At 44.7% G+C, this 22,127-nt stretch overlaps 1 protein-coding gene across 9 annotated transcripts in view; it reads left to right on the top strand.

Moving 5' to 3' along the window:
• Window positions 1-22,127, top strand: part of TRAK1 (trafficking kinesin protein 1) — a 561,749-nt gene that overhangs the window by 399,444 nt on the left and 140,178 nt on the right. For all 9 annotated transcript variants that reach the window (XM_085631561.1, XM_085631564.1, XM_085631563.1 and 6 more), the window contains 2 exons: window positions 6,506-6,614; window positions 21,539-21,617. In XM_085631561.1, the coding sequence (XP_085487687.1) occupies window positions 6,506-6,614; window positions 21,539-21,617 (188 nt within the window). The remainder of the gene's footprint in view (window positions 1-6,505; window positions 6,615-21,538; window positions 21,618-22,127) is intronic.

The following is a 22,127-nucleotide window of genomic DNA, read 5'->3' as shown; positions in this document are numbered from 1 at the left end:
AGTAGCATTTAATTTACAGTCTATGGGTTTTTGGTATACCACTTTACAAGGGACCTGCAAGTAAATTAAATATACCAAACAGGTGTAAAACAATTATACCATGGTTAGAGAAAAGAGCATATGCACTTTAGCATTGGTCAGCAGTGGTAAAGTGCCCTGGGTCCTAAAACCAACAAAAAGAAGGTCAGAAAAAGAGGAGGAAGGCAAAAAGTCTGGGGTGACCTTTCAGAGAGGGCCATTTTCCAGCAGTATCATGAATGAAAATATATTGTCTCTTTCTATACAGATCCTTTCTTTGTCAGTCCTATCTCATGTGTGCATTGATTCATGCAAAACCCACAAGTCAGCATAAGTAAGGAATCACACTTCTTATTAGTCAAGATGAATTAGACATCTCTTCATAACAGAATATTGCTTAGTGACAAGTTATTCCAAGCGGCCGGGCGTAGTACCTCTAAAGTATTTTATACCCTTCACCAGTTACAAATCTCTATAAGAGGTACAATAATAGCCAAAATGATATTGCAACCCTTCCCTAAACCTGATAAGTATAAGCTTCGTTCCCAAGCCAAACACGCTTCTTCTTGTAGAACCTGCCCTCACAGACAGTGTACTACTGTAAGCAAGGTCTGAAATAAGGTAACATTACCATGTCCATGTCACATTTGTTACAAATGCATTTTTTCAAACTCTTCTCACAGACTGAGTGTGTGAAGAACAGATGCAGAGAATAGTATCTCTAATTTCAATTGGCGTAATATAGCTAACACTCCGCATTACAAGGGTAACGCAGAGTGACCAAGTTTCGCAGACAGGATGAAATGTTCCGCCCACCCCTGATAGTAACTAGCATTTGTGGCAGACCCTTAAGGTCAGTAATGATGTTACCATGTGAATATGGCAGCTCTGTCATCACTCCCTCCTCATGTCTCATTAAAATGTGACTTGTCTGTTGTGAGGCCACTAGTTACATTCTGAATTTCCAAAGCATCTTCTGTGCTGTCCTGCTCCCTGCAGTCCAGGGAGTGGTCTCATGTGATTATTTTGGAACTAATAATTGCGTCAAGATTAATGTCATAAAGGAATCCTTAAGTAATTATGAAGTTAATATTTTTTGTTTTTTTATTACATTGGATTAATAATTCTGTTTTTGTATGTTTTTTTCCTTTACTTAAAATGGAGATCCCTCATCTCTATTTATAGGAATGTGTGTCTTTTTTGTATGCAGATGAATACCTCCAAATCCCCTCTTGTTTATTTTTTATATATATATATATATATATACACACACACACACACACACACACACACACACACACACACACACACACAAAGGTGAAAGGTAAGTTACCTTAAACCACACAAACATTATTAAATGTACAGTTATAGTCATATCTTTACTGTATCATTTAAGCACCACTTTCAAAGTAGTACAAGTCATACTTATGCACCATCTTAAAATTCAGATAACTCGTGCAGCTTCGTACCCAGTCTTCTTACCCAGCGGTGGACACTCCATTGGAGCAGAGGAGCACTGCACTCCCAGCAAATAAAACGACAATAAAACAGGTTTTAAACCCGTTTTATTGTTTTATTTTAATCCCCTGGACCTGCCACCAGGGCTCTGACAAGTCTTGGGGGGTCAGTCCAGGGGATGATTGCTGGTGGGGGAGTGGTGGGCACTCCCTTCACTGCGCATGAGGTGTCACTGCGCATTAAGTGTTTGGCCGACTGTCTCAGGCCGGCCAAACGCCTCGTGCAGTGAAGCTCTCTCCAGCCCCATCTGTGTTGCTGGTGCTGAAGAGAGCAGGCACAGACTCCCAGTCTGCCTGGGAGCGCAAGTAGCCTGCGCTCAGGCCAATCCTGACGCTGCTTTCCTGCAGCATCAGGATTGGCTCCGGTGCATTCCGGGAGCCTGTGCACAGGAATAGTGCGATGCGGCGGGAGACGGCGGCGTCATGAAGGTAAGTTTCATTCTTTAAAAAAAATTAGCCCCCCACCTTCCTCTCCCCTCTTCGGCACGCCCCGCCTCTTTGGCAGGGGATGGGCCGCTACGGTTCTTACCTCACGTGCCACAAACCTTAGCACTGTCCCAGGCAGTGGGTTCAGGCAAATCATGTAATTTGAGTTGTCCTAAGCATTGTTATTAATGCAGCGATTTCCTAGGCTCTAACTTCTGTAATCTTCAATGGTATAGATAGTGTATGGAGAAGGGGCGAGTTATAGTTAATGTAGTTTGGCAAGTGAGATGAGAAAACTGTATACGGAGATGCATGAGTTATCTGAATTTTAAGGTGGTGCCTAAGTATAAATGTGAGTTATAAATATGACATATGACTTTCAAAGTGGTGCTTAAATGATCAAATAAAGATGTGAGTATAACTCTGGAATTTGAAATGTTTGTGTTGTTTTAGTTGGGTTTCTGTAACAAAAATAAAGCAAGTTTTCCTAACTTTAACTTATCTTTATTTTTATTTTTTGAATAGCAATGGTTTTTATAATGTTGATAATGTGTAATATTGGTAATGTGGTATTAAGTGTAGTGTGGTAATGTATAGTGGAGGATAGTGGTGTAGAGTGTACTGTGTTACAGAATATTTTGGCATATTGGAGTGGAATAAGGTATACTGGAATGGCGTTGAGTGGAGTCGCATACAGTGGAGTGGCACACTGAAGTCAGATACATTAGAGTGGCGTATGTTGCAGTGGTATACAGTGGGGTGGCATTGAGGGGAGCGTGGTAAAGTGGAGTTACGTCCTGTAAATATTGTAAGTGTATTTGCATAGACTGTAGTGTACAGTGGATTTCTATAGAATGGAGTATTGAGTAGTGTAGGAGCATATATTGGATTATCTTGTACTAAAATAGCGTAGAGTCCAGTGGCATACAGTGTAGTATCGTACTTAGGAGTGGCGTAAACTGGAATAGTGTACACTGGGATACAGTGGAGTGGTGTACAGTAGGCTTACGCAAATTTGAGTGTGGTACAGTGTAGTGTTGTAAAGTACAATTGCGTAAGTGGAGTTCCGTATATTGAAGTGCCATACAGTGCAGTAGTGCAGAGCAGAATAGCGTACACTACAGTGGGGTACAGTGCAATGGTGTATAGTGGACTAGCCTAAAGTGTAGTACCATACAGTGGAGTAGCGTCCAATTAAGTAGCGTTTACTGTAATAACGTAGAGTTTCCTGGTGTTGTCTTGTGAAGTACATTGGAGTGGTGTATTGTGGAGTACGGTACAGTAAAGTGTCGTAGAGTTAATTATAGAAATGTAGTCTGGTGACGTGCACTGATGGGTCGTTTAGTGAAGTGGGGCAGAATGTAGTTTTGTTAATTGAAATAGAATACAGTACATTGTGGTAAACTACAGTGGCACATACTTCATTTTGGTAGATTTTAGTGCCACAGAGTGGCTAGTGTACACTGTAATAGCGTACACTCCAGTAGTGTACCATAAAGTGGGGCATAGTGGAATTAGCATATAGTGGAATAGCCTCAAAGGGAGTTGTGTACACTGGAATAGCGTTCAGTTGTGCGCAGTACAGTGTAGGGTCGACTTGTAAACTGGCATACACAAAGTGTAATAGAATACAGTGGTGAACAGTATAATAACACAGAGTACAGTGGTGTAGACTATTGCAGCGTACAGTGGAGGTAGGTGGAGTAGAGTGGAGTAATGTACAGTGGATTAGCATACAATTTATTGGTGTATACTGGAGTGTTGTAAAGTGGAGTGTCATAATTAAATAGAGTACAGTGCAGTGGCATAAAGTCCACTCTTATACAGTGGAGTGTAATGTGTAGTTCATTATTATATTAAAATATGGTGTTTTATAGTGTATTTTCAAACAGTTTTTTCTTTTTTTTAAAAATGTTTTTCAGGCACCGCGGTACTCCTGATTTAAAACAAATATATATATATATATATATTGTTCCCTACCTAGTACCACTTTAATAAAGTGGTAATAGGTATGGGAAAAATACCAAACCTTGTACTTACCTATATTGAATGAAGTAATGCAGAACGTGGAAACTCAAGCGGAAATCAAGATGGCTGCCTTTGATTTTTGTAAAAGCAGTCTTTATACAATCAGCTAATGATTAGTCATTGCTATATACCTCGGGAGTACTGCGGTACTACCTCAGCCACATATATGTAGCTAAATTAAAAACACTTAAAACATTTGAAATACTTTGGTGCAGCGCCCCCACAGAATCATCTGCGCTCCATAATATGTAATCCTTCCAGTTTTTGTAAAAATCTGACTGAAGGTTTTTGCGCTGTGCAAAATATAAAAGTCTATGTAAAATCCATTGGATTATATGCCCGAATGAGACCCCCTTTTTTCTGTACACCCCTTGACGAAATGCTGCAAAGCATTTTAGGACTCCAGGAATGAAATGGTGGCAGTAGGTCTGCAATGTTTCGCAGACATTCGTCAAACGCGTGCAAAGTTATTAATGAACAAACATTTTAAAAATCCCTATTTCTGGTCACCCTAACTATATCTATAGAGCGGCTACCGTGACACTGTAAAATATGTATGTATGTATATATGTACATGCGTACGTACCGGTCACCGTAATGATTTTGACACCTTTTGACGAATCCTCACCAAACTTTCCCCAAATATCAAATTCAACTCGGCTCCTCCCAGGAAAGTTTCAGGGTGATTCGTCAAGCGGGGGATCGACAAAAAGAGTGGTCCCCATGCATTTTCCATCAACTTCTTTAGGCCGCGCTACCACAATAACTGCTTACAGAATTACACCATATTTGGCAGGAAGTTAGATCTTGGCCTGCAGATTGTGGTTTTTGTGATTTAGTGTAAATAATTGTATAGCTGGACGATTGAGTCTGGTGAGAGTCTCACGGCAGCGTCAAATCCAAAATAGTGTTCTGATTGGCCCAAGGAGCTTGATGCTGACGGCCATTACAGCACTCATGGACTTAGTCCCCTGCCCTGAAAGTTTAAAGGAAAAATAATACAAGGGGTCAGGGTACGAATACCCTGCTCCCTAGCCCTGTGAGGGGGCCTAGAGGACCTCCTCCCCAAACTGGGGCCAAAATAAAAAAAATAATTGGCAATTTTAGCAGCAATTCCAAGGGATCACAGCAAAGAAAAAATAGGCCACAAAACCAGTTGGGTTAGAGGGTCTAAGGGAAAATTTACAGACCAGGGCGGACAAGTCCCCTTACTATATCTATTAAATACACAAAGTCCGCGGGTCTTACAGGAAAAAAGTATTGAAAAACTGACTGATATGCAACAACAGGACAACAAGCTACAAAGGGGATCCTCTTAAAGAGGACTGAATCCCATCACCCACCGAGGTGGCATGCTTCATCATTTGGGATCTCCTCTTAACCACAACCTAGTGCGGTTAAGGAGCTACAACTCCTTGCACGTGTCAAAAGGAGGAGCTTGCGGATGTTTTAAGATGTATGAAAGAGGAACTAGATCTCCTAAAGATAGATGAAGCTACCCAAAATGTGTGTGGATGATATAAAGTGCAGTGTGAAATAAATGTGTGGCTACCTAGACACAAACATTTTTTATTGAAAATCCCTAGGTGTCAAAGTTTAAAAAGCAGTATACGCGCGGTCTGAGCAAATGAATGATTGCGCTGGTGAGGAATAAGGTCTACATGTTTCAGCCACATAAGATCAAAACTATGATCAAGGCTTTCTTCAGGACCAAGATATGTTACTACTGCAACCAAAACAACAGTGCATGTGAATTTACACAAAAAAGTAATCTAATAAAGGAACGATACAACCATATGTATACCTGTGTACTTATGGAAAACACTACAGGGATACTGGAAAATCACCCGTATAAAATCGGGAATAACACCCACTGCTCCTGGTAACAACTCCGGGCGTGAGGCAACGCTCTGTCCCTCGTTACCCCGGGCAGTCTTACTGGTTGTTCGCAGCGGCGTGATTTTCCAGTATCCCTGTAGACTTATCAATAATTTCATTGCAAATGCTGTAGTGATATAACTCTATGATGTCATAGAAATGTCATGAGTGATAGACTATGTTGGGTAGTTAGCATGCATGACGAGGGAGCGATTAATACTTACCTTAGGGCACGAGTTATAGTTACATGAGATAACTTTATGTATAACTGGTGAATTTTATTGGTTTTGTTACGTTGTTGCTGCTCCTAGCAATAACGTTTCTTTAACCTGTTATTTTAAGTGAATGTATACATACATAGACTACCAATTCGACTTCTGAAAACAATACAGCATGAAAGGATTTTATAATTTATTTAATGGATGTGCAACAGTTTTGTTGTGACCAACTGGTTTTCTTCTTTTATGTTTTCAAAGTCTGAATTTACAACAAAAGTTAAAATGATGCCATTATTTCAAGAAAGGAGAACGTTTTAAAAATGCCTGTACAGTTCTCAGTTATTGAAAGTTGTAATCTCTAACTCCTGAAAAGAAATGATCTAAGAGCACATTAATACATGGAAATGTTTGTTTTGCCAGGTTAAAGAGGAATGAATCTGCAGTTTCCGTCCAAAACTATTTCCATTTTGATTCTCTTCAGAAGAAACTCAAAGACCTTGAAGATGAGAACATCGTCCTGCGGTCAGAGGTAACAGCCTTTAGTCGTGTTGAGTTAGTTGCATTTCATAGACAGACCTTTCACTGTCGTGCCTTCGGCAACTAAAAAAAAAAAGCAAAGATATTATCTATGTTAATGTACAATAGAAGTTCATGCCATGAACGTCTGTATGCAACTCAGTCCTGAAACACATTCGGCCAGATGTACTAACCGTGTTGCTGGTCACAGACTGCTTAAGTTGCTGTATACGTACGACCATAATATTCTTTTGTTTTACAATGTATTAAGGCCATTTTACGAGCTGGTGACTTTTTACCTACTGGTAAAATGCCTTTGTGACTCTATACTGAAACACTGTTTGGAAGGGGCGTGTCGTAGAAGTCCCTTCCAGAATAGCGATTTGGTATCAGATGTATCGGTGTTTTGAGACTGAAATCCGATCTTACAACATTTCTCACTCCTGAGTTGGGCAATAATGCATTCGCACAATGATCACATACTGATCACAAATTGACTTTATTTTTACAAACAGTAATTAGTACATTGGACCCTTTATCCTTTGGAGCCTTGTTGGTTTAGCATACAGCTATCCCTAAGAAATTGTATGGGTAATTAGAGCTAGTTATTGTTCTCACTACTAGGAATAAAGCAGCCTTGTCATGAGAGTCCATAGGAATAATCATTTCATTACTCCACAGTGCCTCCTGGGACATATGGAGTTTTTGAAGCATCCAGGAGCAGCGGACCAGTTGATTTTATGTATTGTAGAAAGACACAGTTCGCTGATATTACATATTTTTTTGGGCCAGATATGCTATTTCCTGTGATTCCTTCCAGAGCTTAGTAAAGCTAAAGAGGCATCAAAGTATAGCAAAAGGGAAACTAGTGTGTTGCTCATTGAAGCTTTATGGAAAACCAATTGTCAGACCTTTCTGTTGGTCCTCAGAGTACCTGCCAGGTTGAAAACGATTTTTAACCATTCAGTAGATTTTCTCCATCATCCGGCTATTCATCTTGCTGTTGGCGCGCTCTGATAGTGTCACTCGTTTAACCGAGAGTCAGGGTTTATTCCACTGGGTCGGGTCACCAGAATTGGAGCATTAAAGAAAGTTGCAGCATGGAAACCCTACTAAATTGTAATGTCATACAGCAAGCATGCTTTGCTTCGCTAGCATGTACATTTTAGAGTCAGTCGGTATCCATCCTCCTGCCATCTCTAACATAGTTGGATAGCACATGGGTTCTCCCAACTGTGAATCTGCAACCCTGCAGCAAATCAACATAAAATATTGGCAACGTTTTGGGGCTTCTCCACAAGGAGCCTACTGAGGTAGAGCCTTTGCTACCCCTTGGCGGTTCTTAATTTGACATCCTGCTTGGCACTTGGGCGAGGCCCTCCACTGGTGACCCTGTTGCTCGGGCCATTGCTCGCAGACACCGTCCTGCCCCGTATGATCCACTATGCCTGTCCCTTCACCCTACGGCTCAGGGTCTAGTTCTTCAAGTGGCTTTTGACTTGCAGTCTTCCACCGCTTTGCCGTTGTTACCTCCCACCAGGAAGTCTAGGTGGTTGGACGCATGTGGTCGCCAGCTTTTTGCCTCTGCCAGTGCGAGCATCCGTGCATTGAATATGTCTTGCGTGTTCGCGCGCGCTTCCTTTGCCCTTTGGGACTTGATCGTGGCCCTTCTGCCTTCTCTTCCTGAAGGGCAACGGCCAGATTTGCATCGTCTTAAATGTTGGCAGGGGAATGGAACAGTTCTCCCTGAGGTCTTCCCTTGATGCCACTGACTCCATGGGTAAGGCTCTTGCTTGGTCTGTAGCCTTGCGCTGCCATGCATGGCTGCGCGACAGTCGTATCCCAAACAATGTTCGGGATGCTCTTAGAGATCTACCATTCAGTGGCGTGGAACATTTCGACAGCCACGCAGATTCAGCGGTGTCCCACCTCATGTTGGGACTACCGTAACTATCGACTTTCTACAGTATAGTGTCCTTATCTTCTGTATAGGTGATGTGGCCTTGCTGTTTTGGTTTTCAAACATATTCTGGGTTCTATGCATAGTACCTTGTTAATGTAGGAGGTTGTTCCACCATTTCAGTTTGTCTTCAGGACGGCTGGTTCTGTCTTCATTTCGGCCCTCTTGCTGTGTACTTTGCCCCAGAGGGCTCCCCGCGCAGGGGGGTAAAATTTACCCTATGTGGGGTATTTGCTGGCTATTCGGTGGTTACCTTAGCCTTGGTACGCTCCTATGGATTCTTCCTCACAGGCATCCTTCTCTGGCTGTCCATCTTCTCTGATGTTCTGCGATCTTAATGTTAATATCGCTCTATTGTCTTTTCGGTTACAGTAGGCTCCAGTTGCCTGTAGTATATTCAATGCCTCAGTATGGGTTACGTACCATACAGCCTATGCTTCCTCTGCCCTACCAAGGGCCCCTTTTTTCAGCATCATAGAGCTCCTCTTGTCCGTAATGGCTGCTTTCTTTTGCCGACCACTGCCTCTTGGGGCCCTTGTTTTGTTCAATTTAGGAACAGTTCTTTCACGGATAACGCATTGTCCTCGTTTTGCGCCCATAAAAAGCAGCTGGGTGGCATGTTTCTTGGTGCTGGCGACAATTTGAAGTACACCCTGGCATGTCTGTTATAGGGGGGTGCATTACCGCTTATATACTCAGCCCTTACTGGGCTTGTCTTTAAAGGTGGCGGCTTTGCTGCGTACGTCTTTGATGTACACTGCCTTATGCCCTCCTTCTCTGGGCACTTTCCATATGGGACTGGCTCAACATTTCTTGTTGCTTCCGCAAAGGTGTTTTCCACACTTCGGCATTGGGTTCCTGTTGTACCACTATCAATGAGGGTGTTCTCTTCAGAATACTCATTTCTTGGACCCCTGGGCCTTTAGGTTGGTCCTCACTATTTCACTATCGTGCCTGGCTCCATCTCCTCTTCTGTCTAGCGGGGGACCGTGGCTCCTCCGAGGCAGGTGGCTGATGTCGCTTGCATCTCTGGACATGATCCTGTCCACTTCTGCTTCCATATGACTGTTGGTACTTTTCACGTAATCTAGTATTTGATCAGGTAAAACGTTGTTTTACACATGTGTTTTCTTAATCTATTTCTGCTCTGTGCTCTTCACACAGCGCAGTCGTGCCAGCTCCTTCCTTCCTGTGGTGTCCATGGTCTTCGCCCGGTCTGCTTGTCCTACGAGCTCTTCTGTGGGTGTCCAGCTTGCCAGATGCCCCCCCCCCCCTTTTTTTTATACCAGTTGCCTACCGTGCTGATTCATCTTTCACCTATGGGCTGCTCACGCTACCTTACAGGACTTTTTCTATGATTTGTGTGGTTCTTCCATCCACACGGCATGCTATGTGTGTTCCTGTCTTCCACATGTCTATCATTCTACTGTAGTCCTGTTTTGGGTGGTTGCTTCTCAGAGCAGTGCTCTGCTCTTCCCTTCACTAATTTCAATATACAGTGCCAGGCACTGTCCTTTATGGTGCTATTTTTCACCGTTCGAATTCTTTTACTTTTTCATCTTTTTTGCACACTGTTCCCATAATCTCACAGTTTTTAGTGGTGGCTCCGCTTTCTGGCGTGGAAAAGTTTCCCCAACGAAAACTGATGTCTGCACACCGGGAGGGGCATATATGGCTCCGCTGACGTCACATCCGTGGACGACGTCAGGGCAGAGCCGTGCGGCACTGCCCCCCAGCACGCAGAGGTGCTGCTGCGGAAAGTTTTCCGTATCCAGTCTGACGCTTGGGCATATTCTAAGTTAAGGAATCTGTTGCTAGACTGTGTCTCTACGAGATATGTCTTTACCGAAGGTAAGTAACTCGTCCTTTACTGTCTGAAGGGATATTATGGAATAGATTTGCAAATTTAGCGTCACAGAAATGGAAATTTAGCTGCACAAAAAAGAAAAATTGGCAGCATTATTTCAGCACTTTATTTTACTCGTAATCATTCCTTTTCAGCCCTAAATCAATGGAACCTGTTTTAGCAGAGTATTCCATTTTGAAAAGTTTCTGCAGCTCTACGGAAGCACAGCTCCAATCTACTAACCTCGTGGGAGGGGGGCCCATATTTCTCCATGGGATGTTCTAGTGGCCATGTTTGCACCCCAGCCGGGGCACCACTTTCACCACTCCCTGGTTTCAGTCACACAGCTCCCTTCGCTCTCTGGTTTAAGTCATGCAGCCCCTTTCTCTCCCTGGTTTCAGTCACGCAGCCCCCCTTCAATCCCTGGGTGCAGTCACACAACTCCCCTTCGCTCCCTGGGTGCAGTCACACAGCTCCCCTTTGCTCCCTGGGTACAGTCACACAGCCCCCCTTCGCTCCCTGGGTGCAGTCATACAGCCTCCTCTTGTGTCACGTGCTCTGACTCCCTTTTATAGGTAGTGCTGACAGGACAGATCTCTTGCAATAATCATCCATCAGAACCGGGTTCTCAAGTTCCAAATTCGGCAGCTCTGACCATGGTGTCACATCCTCTCCCCCACTGAACACCATACTGCCCCACTGAGAGACACTCGCACTGCCTTCAACTACAACCCAATTGTGCCCGGCTATAAATACCTGGATGCGGCTCACTTCAAATCACACACTAGACAAGAGCAATATGCTACCTACAAAAAAAAGTACCAACATCCTGGAAAAAGCAAACACTCATAGGGAATGCAAAATTAAGTAAAGCATGTGAAATGTAGGCAGGTACAACATGGTTACTTTAACGCTTTGAGACTCACTTTTCAGAAATCAGTGAGTGCTTGTGCCTGAAAAGTTAAGAACATGACTACAGGGACCGGAATGGACCCATTTCAATGTCCATTCCTTATATTCTTACAAAACATAAGCAGTATGCTAAAAAAAACCACATCCCTGAACACTGAGCCGCAGTACACATTTTGTTTTCCAATCCACGTGTTGCAGTACCTCCAGGATTGGTGCACCAGTTCCCCGCACTGGGAAAACAATGCTCTTCAAAGAAAGACTAGAAAACAAAAGTAGCGCTTCACTGGCAAAGTCTGTAGAGTGACGCAAATGTGTTTGGGTGTGAAAAAAATCAATCTGGCCTCTTTGCTACCACTCTGTCCTTTTATTCCCAAAGCGGCACTTTGTAATAGAAAAAGGTCAGAAAAAGACTACAATTCCTGTGTTTTTCTTTTTTGGATCCATTTCACAGGTGAACACAAACGAAAGAAGGAAAGAAAGAGGGTGAGAACCCTTTCTTGAAGTCACCGTTTTCAGTAAGTGAGAAGAAGCTGCTACACAGAAAGAGAGGAAATAAGAGGAAGAAAGAAGGGGGGCAGCTGCCAGTGGAAGAGCAGAAGTGGACATTGTCGTATTCTCTGGGCAAGAAGGAAAAGACAGAGTCCTTTTCCTTCTCTGCCCGCCCTGCCCATACCGAGCTGCCACAAACGCAATCCTTATCTGTAGCTATTTGCCTGCTGCCTGTCCTCTTCTAATTATATACAAAAAACAGAAGGTATAAAGGAATCAATACTGATCAATTTTATGAGTCAAGCACAATAGGTTAGGTTGGCGATCCCTTGCACAATGAAAGTTCTCCACGGCCACCCAAGTGCATCCGCCTGTCCTCTTCTATGCAGTGTCTGCGGCTTTGCGTGCAGTGCCATGAGGTACGCACTGTTGTGTTAGCCATGTCCTGTCCCCCTCTTATAGCACATCAAGGTTCCTTCTCCTTCTGTGCGGTAAACACTCCTAAGTATTGCGCAGGCACTCAGTAATTGGTCCCGACAAAGAACAATCCCAACTTTCACCAGTATGTTAATATTTCAGCCTCCTGCCCTTTAGAAGCTGTGTGCTCACAGCCTCTGAACAATCTGGGCGAAGCCCGCCATGCTTAACTCCTGTTCCAGGCCCATCCCAGCTCTGGGCACCGTGGCTTTGCAGTCTGTTTGTTAATCGATTGGTTGTGATCAGAATCTGCACTGTGTTCTCGGTTGCTGTACCCTTACAAAGTGTAATATCTTGTACCTTTCGACCCCTTGTAAACAGTCCCTTTTTTTGGTCGAGCCTAGCGTTGCAGCGCATGTGCGCTGCTCGCTCTGCGAGGCATGCTATAGGAGGGTATGATGTTGAAGTGCTGTGGAAGCCTCACCCACTCTCCACCCATACGTTTCATTGGCTGGTGCCATTGTCCTTGGTAAATGCTGGCTTCCGATTAAATATGAGGCTTCTTAGTCCCTCCTTGTTACCGCCTTGTCTCCTTTTGTGACCGCCCATAACGACTGGACCTTTTACTTGCGGTGTTCCACGGTCGGCGTTATGTAGTCGGTGAGCTCCATTTTCTTTCAGGCGCACACTGCTCGGCAGCCGCGCTGCTTCTCCCATTGGTGGGCGGCTGCGGTGCGTGTCGCTCACTGGCCGGAGGTGCGCTCGCTGTTCCGGCTGCACACGCTGTGAAGAGGAGAGGCGCTCTTACTCGCCCAGGGCTTGGAGCCCCCCATTGGCGTGCCAGTGGTCCCATCTTGTGGCCACAGTCCCCGCGGCTGCCTCACACGGGGCCAGGACCTCCTGGCCACCATCTACCACCCTCCCGGCGAACCTCTTCTCTTTGCTGAAGAATTGCCTGACTTCATTACACAATCCTCTCTTTCTGACTCCAAAAACTCTTCCTAGGAGATTTTAACATCCATTGTAACAATGTTGAGGATCCCATAGTCATGCGTCTCATTAGCCTCCTAGAGGTTAACGATCTCAAACAACTATGTCAACATCCAACCCACATCAAAGGAGCCACTCTTGACGCTATCATTTCTAACAACGACCTAACTTCCCTAACCAACATCACCCCCACTGACTGGTCTGACCATCACCTCATTCTTTTTAAGATCGTAACAAATCCCCCTCTACCACCTACAAAAGCACCAAACCCTTAAAATGGATCAGAAATCTTAGTCAAATCCCCTCTGATGTACTTGAATCTAAACTCCAAGCCCAACTCCTCCTCACCCCTCTCTCCCACTATGCCAGTGAGCTCATAAGACAGTCAAGGATGTGCTGGATCAATTAGCCTCTCCCAAACAAAAAGATCAAAGAAACATCCCATCCAAATCTTGGTTTAACACCGATCTGAACAATGAAAGACATTCTCTTAGACTGACTGAAAGAACTTGGAGACAACACCCCTCTCCCTCCCATCTAGCCCTCCTCAGATCCACTAGATCGAAATACAAGAAACACTTCTTCAAGGAAAAGGCCATCTTTTTTCGATCACAACGTGATTGTGCCGAAAATAGGCCCAGAGAATTGTTCAATATCGTAGGAATACAAACAGCATCCTCTCCCCCTGAGCTCATTGCCTCTTCAGAGAAATGTGAAGAAATTGCTAACTTCTTCTCTGATAAAATCGAGCAATCCTTCCTTCCTAACCTTGCATCGCCCTCCCATCAACCTACTGTTCATGTCTTCTATCAGGTTGTCAGCAGTGCAAGAAGGAGTAGGTTCGCCACTAACCTCTGCCTAGCAGCCAGCAGGGACGAAGTCGTGTAGAGAAGCTTCCTTTCTTGCCAGGACACTGCCTCCCACAGTATGGCTAAACACAGCTATGGAGGAGAGCACCCTGGGGAAAAGGGAAGGGGATAAAGTAACAAAATCCTGCCGGGAACCCTTGCTTCCTAGGTCTGGTCTAGGTGTGTACACAGACGATCTGCATGGGGAATAAAGGAAAACACAAGACAAGCATGAACCACACAAGTCAAGCGCCACACCACGTACAACAGCAGTAACTGGCTCTCTTTCGGTCACTCACGATTTACCGGAAAATAGCACAATAGCCTGCACGAAATCAGACCAGGAAAGGCATTTCTCAGCAGCACTGTAGGATTAATTAGTAGTCACGTGTTACTGCAGACTAGAGTTAAGGCAGTAACTTGTCACTCCAACCCCTGTTACCTCACAGCAGGCAGGAGTGTACACACCAAAGGCTTCTTTTGCTGTTCTTCATCACAGCATTTGCATTAATATATTGTTCCCGCCGGTTCAGGAAGCCACCGGGGGTCAGGTCCGGGAAAGCACAGCGAAAAGCAACGCGCGCTAACACAGATGAAAGCCACGAACTGTCAAGCAGATAATTACTGATAAGGAGCACTCCGGCATTTCAATTGCTGAACACACAGTACCTGCACGTCCCCCAGCTGGGAAACGTGAAGCGCCGTCCGGAGGGAGTAGTGTGCTCAGAACGCAGTATGGGTTCCTCGCTGAACTTCCGATTCGCTTTGGTGAAAAGCTCAGTGACAACTGCAACAGGCGGTTCACAGATACGCCACAGGACGCGTCCAGGGTCTTTTGAAGTCCTCTGCTAGCAATCCGCGATGCAAGGGTTACGGAGAAATATCAGCTGTAATATCCATTCCACGGGAAGGAAAGCGTCCGCTCTTCTCGGTGACTGCGAACTAGATTGTCAAGCACCTTCCCCTTGCACCGGAAGCGCTTATATAGAAGGCATGCCTACGAGGAAGGCTCCATTTAGCATGGAGATGCCCTGCTGCCTTCTGGGAAACGTAGTGTAGTGAATCGCCATGCCTTTTATACCGCTGCCCATGCATACAGGGAAGGAACCTGTGGTGTATGTGTCCCTGTCTTGCCTTGTTTACGTGTAGGATCTCGACATCTTCTTAGACCTGCCGCCCTTGTTAACTCTGCCCCTTCATCCCAACCCCCCAACTCACAGTCCCGTTTCCACCTCTCCTGAATCTTAACCCCTCCAACATACATTTGAAAAGCAATGCCTGCTGGCAAAATGTTCATCCTGTTTCCGAACATGAAGTCCTCAACATCATCTCCAAACTTAAGTCGACTTCGCACTCCAAAGACCCACTCCCTTCCAGCCTCGTCCAAAATCTCACATTTTCGCCCCTTACTGGACTTCTATCATTAACTCCTCTTTTGCCACTGACTCTCTCCAACTCTGTCAAATCACACCCATCCTCAAAAACCCATCTGCTGACCCCAATGACCCTAATAGCTTTCACCCCATTTCGAACCTCCCACTCCTATCTAAAGTCCTGGAAAAATGTGCTCTCCGACAACTTGACAATCACATCTACAATTTTAACCTACTTGACTCGTTGCAATACGGTTTCAGAAAAGGATGCAGCACGGAAACTGCCTTGCTAAATATTGTCGATGACCTCCACCGGTTCCTTGACAATGGTGAGTCCTGCCTACTCATTCTCCTCGACCGCTGCCTTCGATAGAGTTAACCACTCCTCCCTACTTAACTCACTCAAAGCCGGCATTGGCATCAACAGTCTAGTCCTCAAATGGTTCTCCTCCTATCTCCAACACAGAACACCACAAATCAAAATCAAGGACTGCCTCTCCAACCCCACTCCGGTCTCCCTAGGGGTCCCCCAGGGCTCCATTCTCCCCTCCCTCTTCAACCACTTTATGGAACCCCTTACCCTCATTCTGAAACAAGCAGGAATTAACTACCATCTCTACGTGGACAACACCCAATTGTACTACAAGATCAAATCCCACTCCGATATTATTCACCTTAAAAACACACTAAGTGAGATCCAATCCTGGTTCTTCGCCATTCACCTCAAACTTAACCCTAATAAAACAAAAATCATTCTCTTCTCACCCAAAAACAACGAGCTCCCCATCCAAGGCTGGCTCTCTGACCTCAATGCCCTTAATTGCTCGCTCTCCTTATCTAACCCAGCAAAATCTCTTGGCTTCAATATAGATAACAAACTCTCTCTTAACAACCACATCAAAAACTCGGCGAAAGGAGCTCTCCTCACTCTCCGACATCTTAAAAAACGTAAACCCTTCATTCCTTCTGACGACTTTAAATGGGTTATCCAATCCCTAGTCCTCTCCAAAATTGACTATGGCAATTCTATCCTCACCGGAACCCCCAAAACACACCTTGCCCCCCTCAGATCTGTGCTCAACTTAGCCGCCAGGCTAATCACCGACTGCAAGCGCTTCAACCACATCTCCCCAGCTCTCAAGGCCCTAAACTGGCTACCTGTAGAAGGAAGATCTGCATACAAGACTGCTTGCATAGCACACAAAGCCCTTCACCCACAAACCCCGTTGTACCTCTCCAACAGACTTGAAAAAGTGGGCTGCTCCCGGCAGATGAGAAGCTCAAATGCTCTACTCCTCATCCCCATGTCAAAAAGTAACACCACACAATCTTGCTCCTTCTCAGGAAACGCCTCCCCAGAGACCTGCGCTGCAACCCATCTTACCACAGCTTTAAAAAAGACCTTAAATCCCACATTCTCACCAAATTATGGGGCCCGTAACCTCACCTCCAACCCTTTATTTATTCTCCCTACACCTTCTTGACATTCTTTTCTGTCTGACTCTTCTCCCCCATCTCTCTCCCTGCTCGATTTACTCTCCACTCTAATCCTACCCCCCCCACAGTTTTGACCTTATCTCTAGCTCCTCTTTAATCTGCCTCCAATCCGTTATTTACCTTCTCCTCATTTTTGTTCCCTCCCACTCTATATCACTCAATTTATCTCCTCCCCACTTAACAGCCCGAACTCTTCGGCTCCCCCTCTTCCAAATATGAGCTGAACTTCGTGTTTCTGTTAATGTATAAATGAAAGCCCTGTCCAAAGTAAATGTATAAAAGAATAGCCCTGTCCCATGTAAATTACCCTTCTTTTGCCCCCTTGCTGACTTTTACTGTCTCTGTATTAACTGTTTGTCCTGACATGTTTTTCTCCTCATGGTAATAACTGTGAGCCTATTCGTGTATTTAAGAATTGTTTCTAATTTGCCCTGTCTGTGCATTATTACCCCTTTGAATCATCTGTACTGACTGGAATGAATAATGCTCATGTAAAGCGCTCTGATACCCCCTGGTCTTGCCAGCGCTATTTAAAACTTTTTAAATAAGATATGCCTGGGCCCTCAGCTGTGGCCACACCACTAAGGTCGCGCCGACTGCAGACCACCGGTCGATGTCTTCAGCCGCAGCCCTGGCATATCACCGCACCACCAGTTCAGGGCAGGAAGCCACTCGAGGGCACATCAACAGGCCACTAGATGGCTGGGCGCCTACAGCGCCATGAATGACCTCAATGACCTCTAATGGTGCTGGGGCCCGCAGCTGTGGTGCTTATCTCCCATGTCTGCCACAGTTCCCACTCTGTGGTCGCCGGAGATCTCCGCTCCCACAGTACCCCCCCGGCACGTAGAGCAAGCTGCGGGAGCCTTGGAGGGCAACAGCTGTGAGAATAAAAGATGCTGGGTCTGACCAGAAGCGGAACCTCCATGCGAAGCTTCCATTCATGCTACCGTCCTGGCCACACCCCCCAAGAGGCAACATTCTTATTATACATAAAGCAACATTTTGGTCTGTTAAAACAAAGTCTTTTTTTTTTTTTTTGTAGAGCAGGCATGCTGAACTCACATTTTAAGGTGCTCTCGTATATGATAAGGGATAGATCTTGCATATGCTAGAGTTTAAGCTATTGCATTGCCAATAGGTTAACGCGAGACCTATTGCATTGCAAATGCTTGTAGTAATTCAGAGATGGGTGCTTTCCTGTTTCCATGTTCTTGATGTATTGTAATGGAGGAAGCAGGCAGCTATTATGGCTGTACAGCCCTGTTAACGTAGTGACGTATGCGCGTACGGCCAATAAAATGACATAATTTTTTTATGGCTGCCGGGAGACCTTTTTTGCGACCGAAATAGTAAATATCGCACTTGTCAAGTGATTGCTCATTTTTTTCGTAAATCGTGATATGCTGGAGGGTCTGTTTAATGCTACAATACTATTCTGACGCATTATTTGGCACAACTTTGTAGTGACATCTAGTGGCATGTGGCATAAGTTATTATTTGCCAGGTAAGCTGCATGAAAGTGAAGACCTGTCAGTTCATTGGCTCAAGCTTAGGGTCTACAAACATTTTTGCTCTGAACCTCCCAAATGAAAATGTTTTGCACTCACCCCTCCCCCCCCTTCAAAACTTCATGGCAAGGATTGGGGGAGAGGGATGGGTAGGACTGAGCACAGTTGCGTAGCTTATGACATCATTTCATGGATACTTTTTCATTAGCTCCTAATCCACAATACATGTGAGCTTAATAGGGCAAATTCATCAAACACAAACAGAAATTAATCCAAAAACTGTGTTCCCCATAATTTGTGTGTTTTGAGACCCTCGCACCCCTGGGCCCCAATGCAACTGCACCTACTGCACTATTGATAACTGCGACCCTGAGTAGCCGAATATCACCTTTGCCTCTCCTCTTTCACCCGTTTCCCACCATGCCTGACGATCACGCCAATCTTGAAACAGGCTCTTTCCTTTTTTTGAGTTTTATACAGCACGGACGCCTCCCAAGAGCATCCAATACCCAACATGTGCACCAGTTACATTACACAAGGTCAGATTCATTTTTTCTTTTTAAGGCAGAGGTGATTAATTCATTGTCCCAGAATCAAAGAATGTTGTGCTGATGCTGGCACTTGAAACGTCTGCAATTCTTGCTGGTAGACCGCATCTCCACCCTTTAAGAGAAAAAATTATCTCCCACTTGCTGCCCCCCCCCCCTCCCCCCCCTTTGCAGTAAAGGTGCCCTCAGCCCTAATACTACCTAGGGAAATGAACCCCCTTAACCCCCCCCCTTTTTTGTTTTTTGTTTTAGGTGACAGTCATAATTTATGTAGTGGGCCCCTCAGACCCGTGGGCCCCAAGGCCACTGCACCTGCTCCAATAGTGATAGCTACTGCCTTGCGAAGTGGGCTGTTTCCTTTTTCCTTTATTAAACAAGCATTGGCATAGCCAATAGGTCTCGCTTTTGGGACCTTTTAAGTGTTTAGCCATGCAACACTTGATGTTGTTGCACCAAGGATATTGTGCTGGATAGCTAAACACTTATCAGGTCCCAAAGGCGAGATCTATTGGCTATGCCAATGCTTGTTTTTCAAGTGGTGTGCTACATGAACAGAAACGTAACAATCACCTATTGGCCCATTGACTAAAGTATGTGTTTTAGGGGATGGAGAAAGGGGGTTCATTATCCACTTGATAGTAATACAGTAAAGTACACTGCATCACTAGGTACATTCTATTCACAAGGGTCAGAAATCATATTTTAGAGCTACTTAAGAATACTACCTAATGAGCGGTAAGAACTTTGATTGCGTGTTTCTGGCTAACCAGGAAAATGAAAGAATGGTTCCCAAGCATGGAAGATATACAGAGACTTTGGCCACACTGCTCGTTACAGATAGGTCTGATGAGGTACAACACTGAGTTCTTACAACAACAAAAAACAGCCTAACTGTTTCCAGGACTCTAGTCCGCCACACCATCAATCAAATAAATTCTCTTCTTAACCTTGGAGATCGTGTATATCGATGCCGCTTTATTGGGCACAAACATGGACAATATACGCAGCCTATATCGCAGATTCCTTTACAGGGGCCACACGCGAGCAGAAGCTGAAGATATTTTGATGCATTTCTAAATAATTATCACTTTAGAATGTGAACTAATATAAACGTTTCCTACGGTTGTCATGTATATCACAGGTGGCTCATCCCGGTAGGTGTTGGGGCGGTACCCCATCATCCGTCAACTGCCATAATTATGCGTGAAGTTTTTATCACTGCATTTTAATGATGACGCATCCGAAGCAGCACATCTCAGTGTGATTTAGTGTCATTTCAATCGTGCTCAGCCGCCCCAACAGATGGCGCAGGAAAGGAGAATGAGACTCTGGTGCTGCTGGTCCAGGAACCGCAGCACGTGGCAGCACACCTCACCTCACCTTACCTCCCCTCTAAAGCTAAGTGCACACATCTTCTTGGCAGTTCGTCCAGGCCGACATGAGCATCAAAAAGCCTCTTCTCTGCGAAGCAACTCAACAAGGCTCTATCACGGTATTGTGTTAAGCACAAGCCAGTCACCCCGACGCGCAGGTTGGCCTTTCTACATCCCTAAACATTGCTGTTCTGCAAACGTGACATACAAAGTAAGAGCAGTCATGGTCCAAGCTTCATGTTTGAAAAATCCAGTAGGGCACAATGGGTAGGGTGACCCGGGACAGTTAACAAAAATAGACGAGCATTGGCCGCGCGGCCGTAAAAGTGATGCAGCCTCGCAAGTGATCGCGAGGGTGCCCGCGAGGGAGGAAAATTTAACGCACGAAAGTGAAAGCAGCTGCAGTGAGTGGTGTGCGATGTGTGTGCACCATGATGAGAGAGGAAAGCCAGATGGCGCCTCTGCTCGTCATTGTGCGCGTAACCGCACGCTCTATGCCACCCAAAAAGCTGGGGTAGGACTTTTAAAAGCCCACACACTAAATGTCTTGCAGAGCAGCGCATGCGCTGGCTCAGGTGAGACCTAAAATCATGGGCTCCCATCTTGCCTCACCCCCCTCGCTGCCATCTCCGTGACGCCCACCGATGTCTCCTTTGCTTCAGTTTTCCCCTCCTGTGGGCCCTTGCTTTGAGGCCCAAAACAACACTGCAAAAGCAAGTGTCACTGGCCCCTCATGCAAGCAAGGAAGGAATGTAAAACAGCCATAATTGAGGTTTAGTTTGTGTCACTGGATTTATGCGATTTTGCAGCCACAGTATTTTCTGCATAAATATTGATTTGTCGTATTTGCCACATAATTCATCTGCTGCATGATCAGTAGATTTTAACAAAACATTGGTTTCTACCAGAAATGGATCAAAAGTTACTAAAACATGGCAACGTGTTTTTGCACAGTAAAAGGCTCTTCACAAAAATTGACTTGTCCCCTTTCTGTTGCATATTGCTATATATATTTGGGTGTTAAACCGATACCAATGCTGATCTAGCTGATTTAAGGGTATATTCTAAATGTATTGTTGACTTTCCTTAGGCCTGATCTTATGAAACACATGTTTACTACCTCATGGTAGTAGGATACAAGTCGATAATACCTTTGCCTTCCCTTTTGAACAGGCATGCCATTTGCAAACAGAAACCATCACGTATGAAGAAAAAGAACAGCAGCTTGTGAACGACTGTGTTAAGGAACTAAGTAAGTCTGTTAGGCGAGCCTGTATTCATTTCCTTTTCATTGTTTGTTCTCTACGTAATGTAACCTGAACGTCACTGACAAAGCCAGTAGGTTTGACATACTGTAAGTGTACATAGACTTTACAATCTCGTGGATGAGGGTCACAGCTTCTGGTAAATGGTAGGTCAAGTTAACAATATTGTTCTCTATTGATACATTTTAGATGCTAGACATGCACCTGCTCCACTAAAGAGGTATTTTTTGTGTGCAAATTGCAGGCAGCTTTGCCTCAGTCAGTATTCAGTATTTGATAGACATCCGCATTTGATAGACATCCGACTGTGTTCACCAGTGTGACCTGGGTGTTATTAGTTTATGATTGAAAATGAAGCATTGTCTTAGGATGATGGTGAATGCTGTGCTGCATCCTTGTAGGAACCACAAAACATATTTGAATACAAATATTTTATTTCTGACTATTGATGGTAGTATATGAACACTATTGAACTCCACATGTGGTGATCAGTTTAT

Source organism: Triturus cristatus, chromosome 10 (genome assembly GCF_964204655.1).
Source record: "Triturus cristatus chromosome 10, aTriCri1.1, whole genome shotgun sequence".
NCBI classification, from domain to species: domain Eukaryota; kingdom Metazoa; phylum Chordata; class Amphibia; order Caudata; family Salamandridae; genus Triturus; species Triturus cristatus.
Note: the sequence above shows the minus strand (reverse complement) of the source record. Positions and strands in the feature narration are given on the sequence as shown.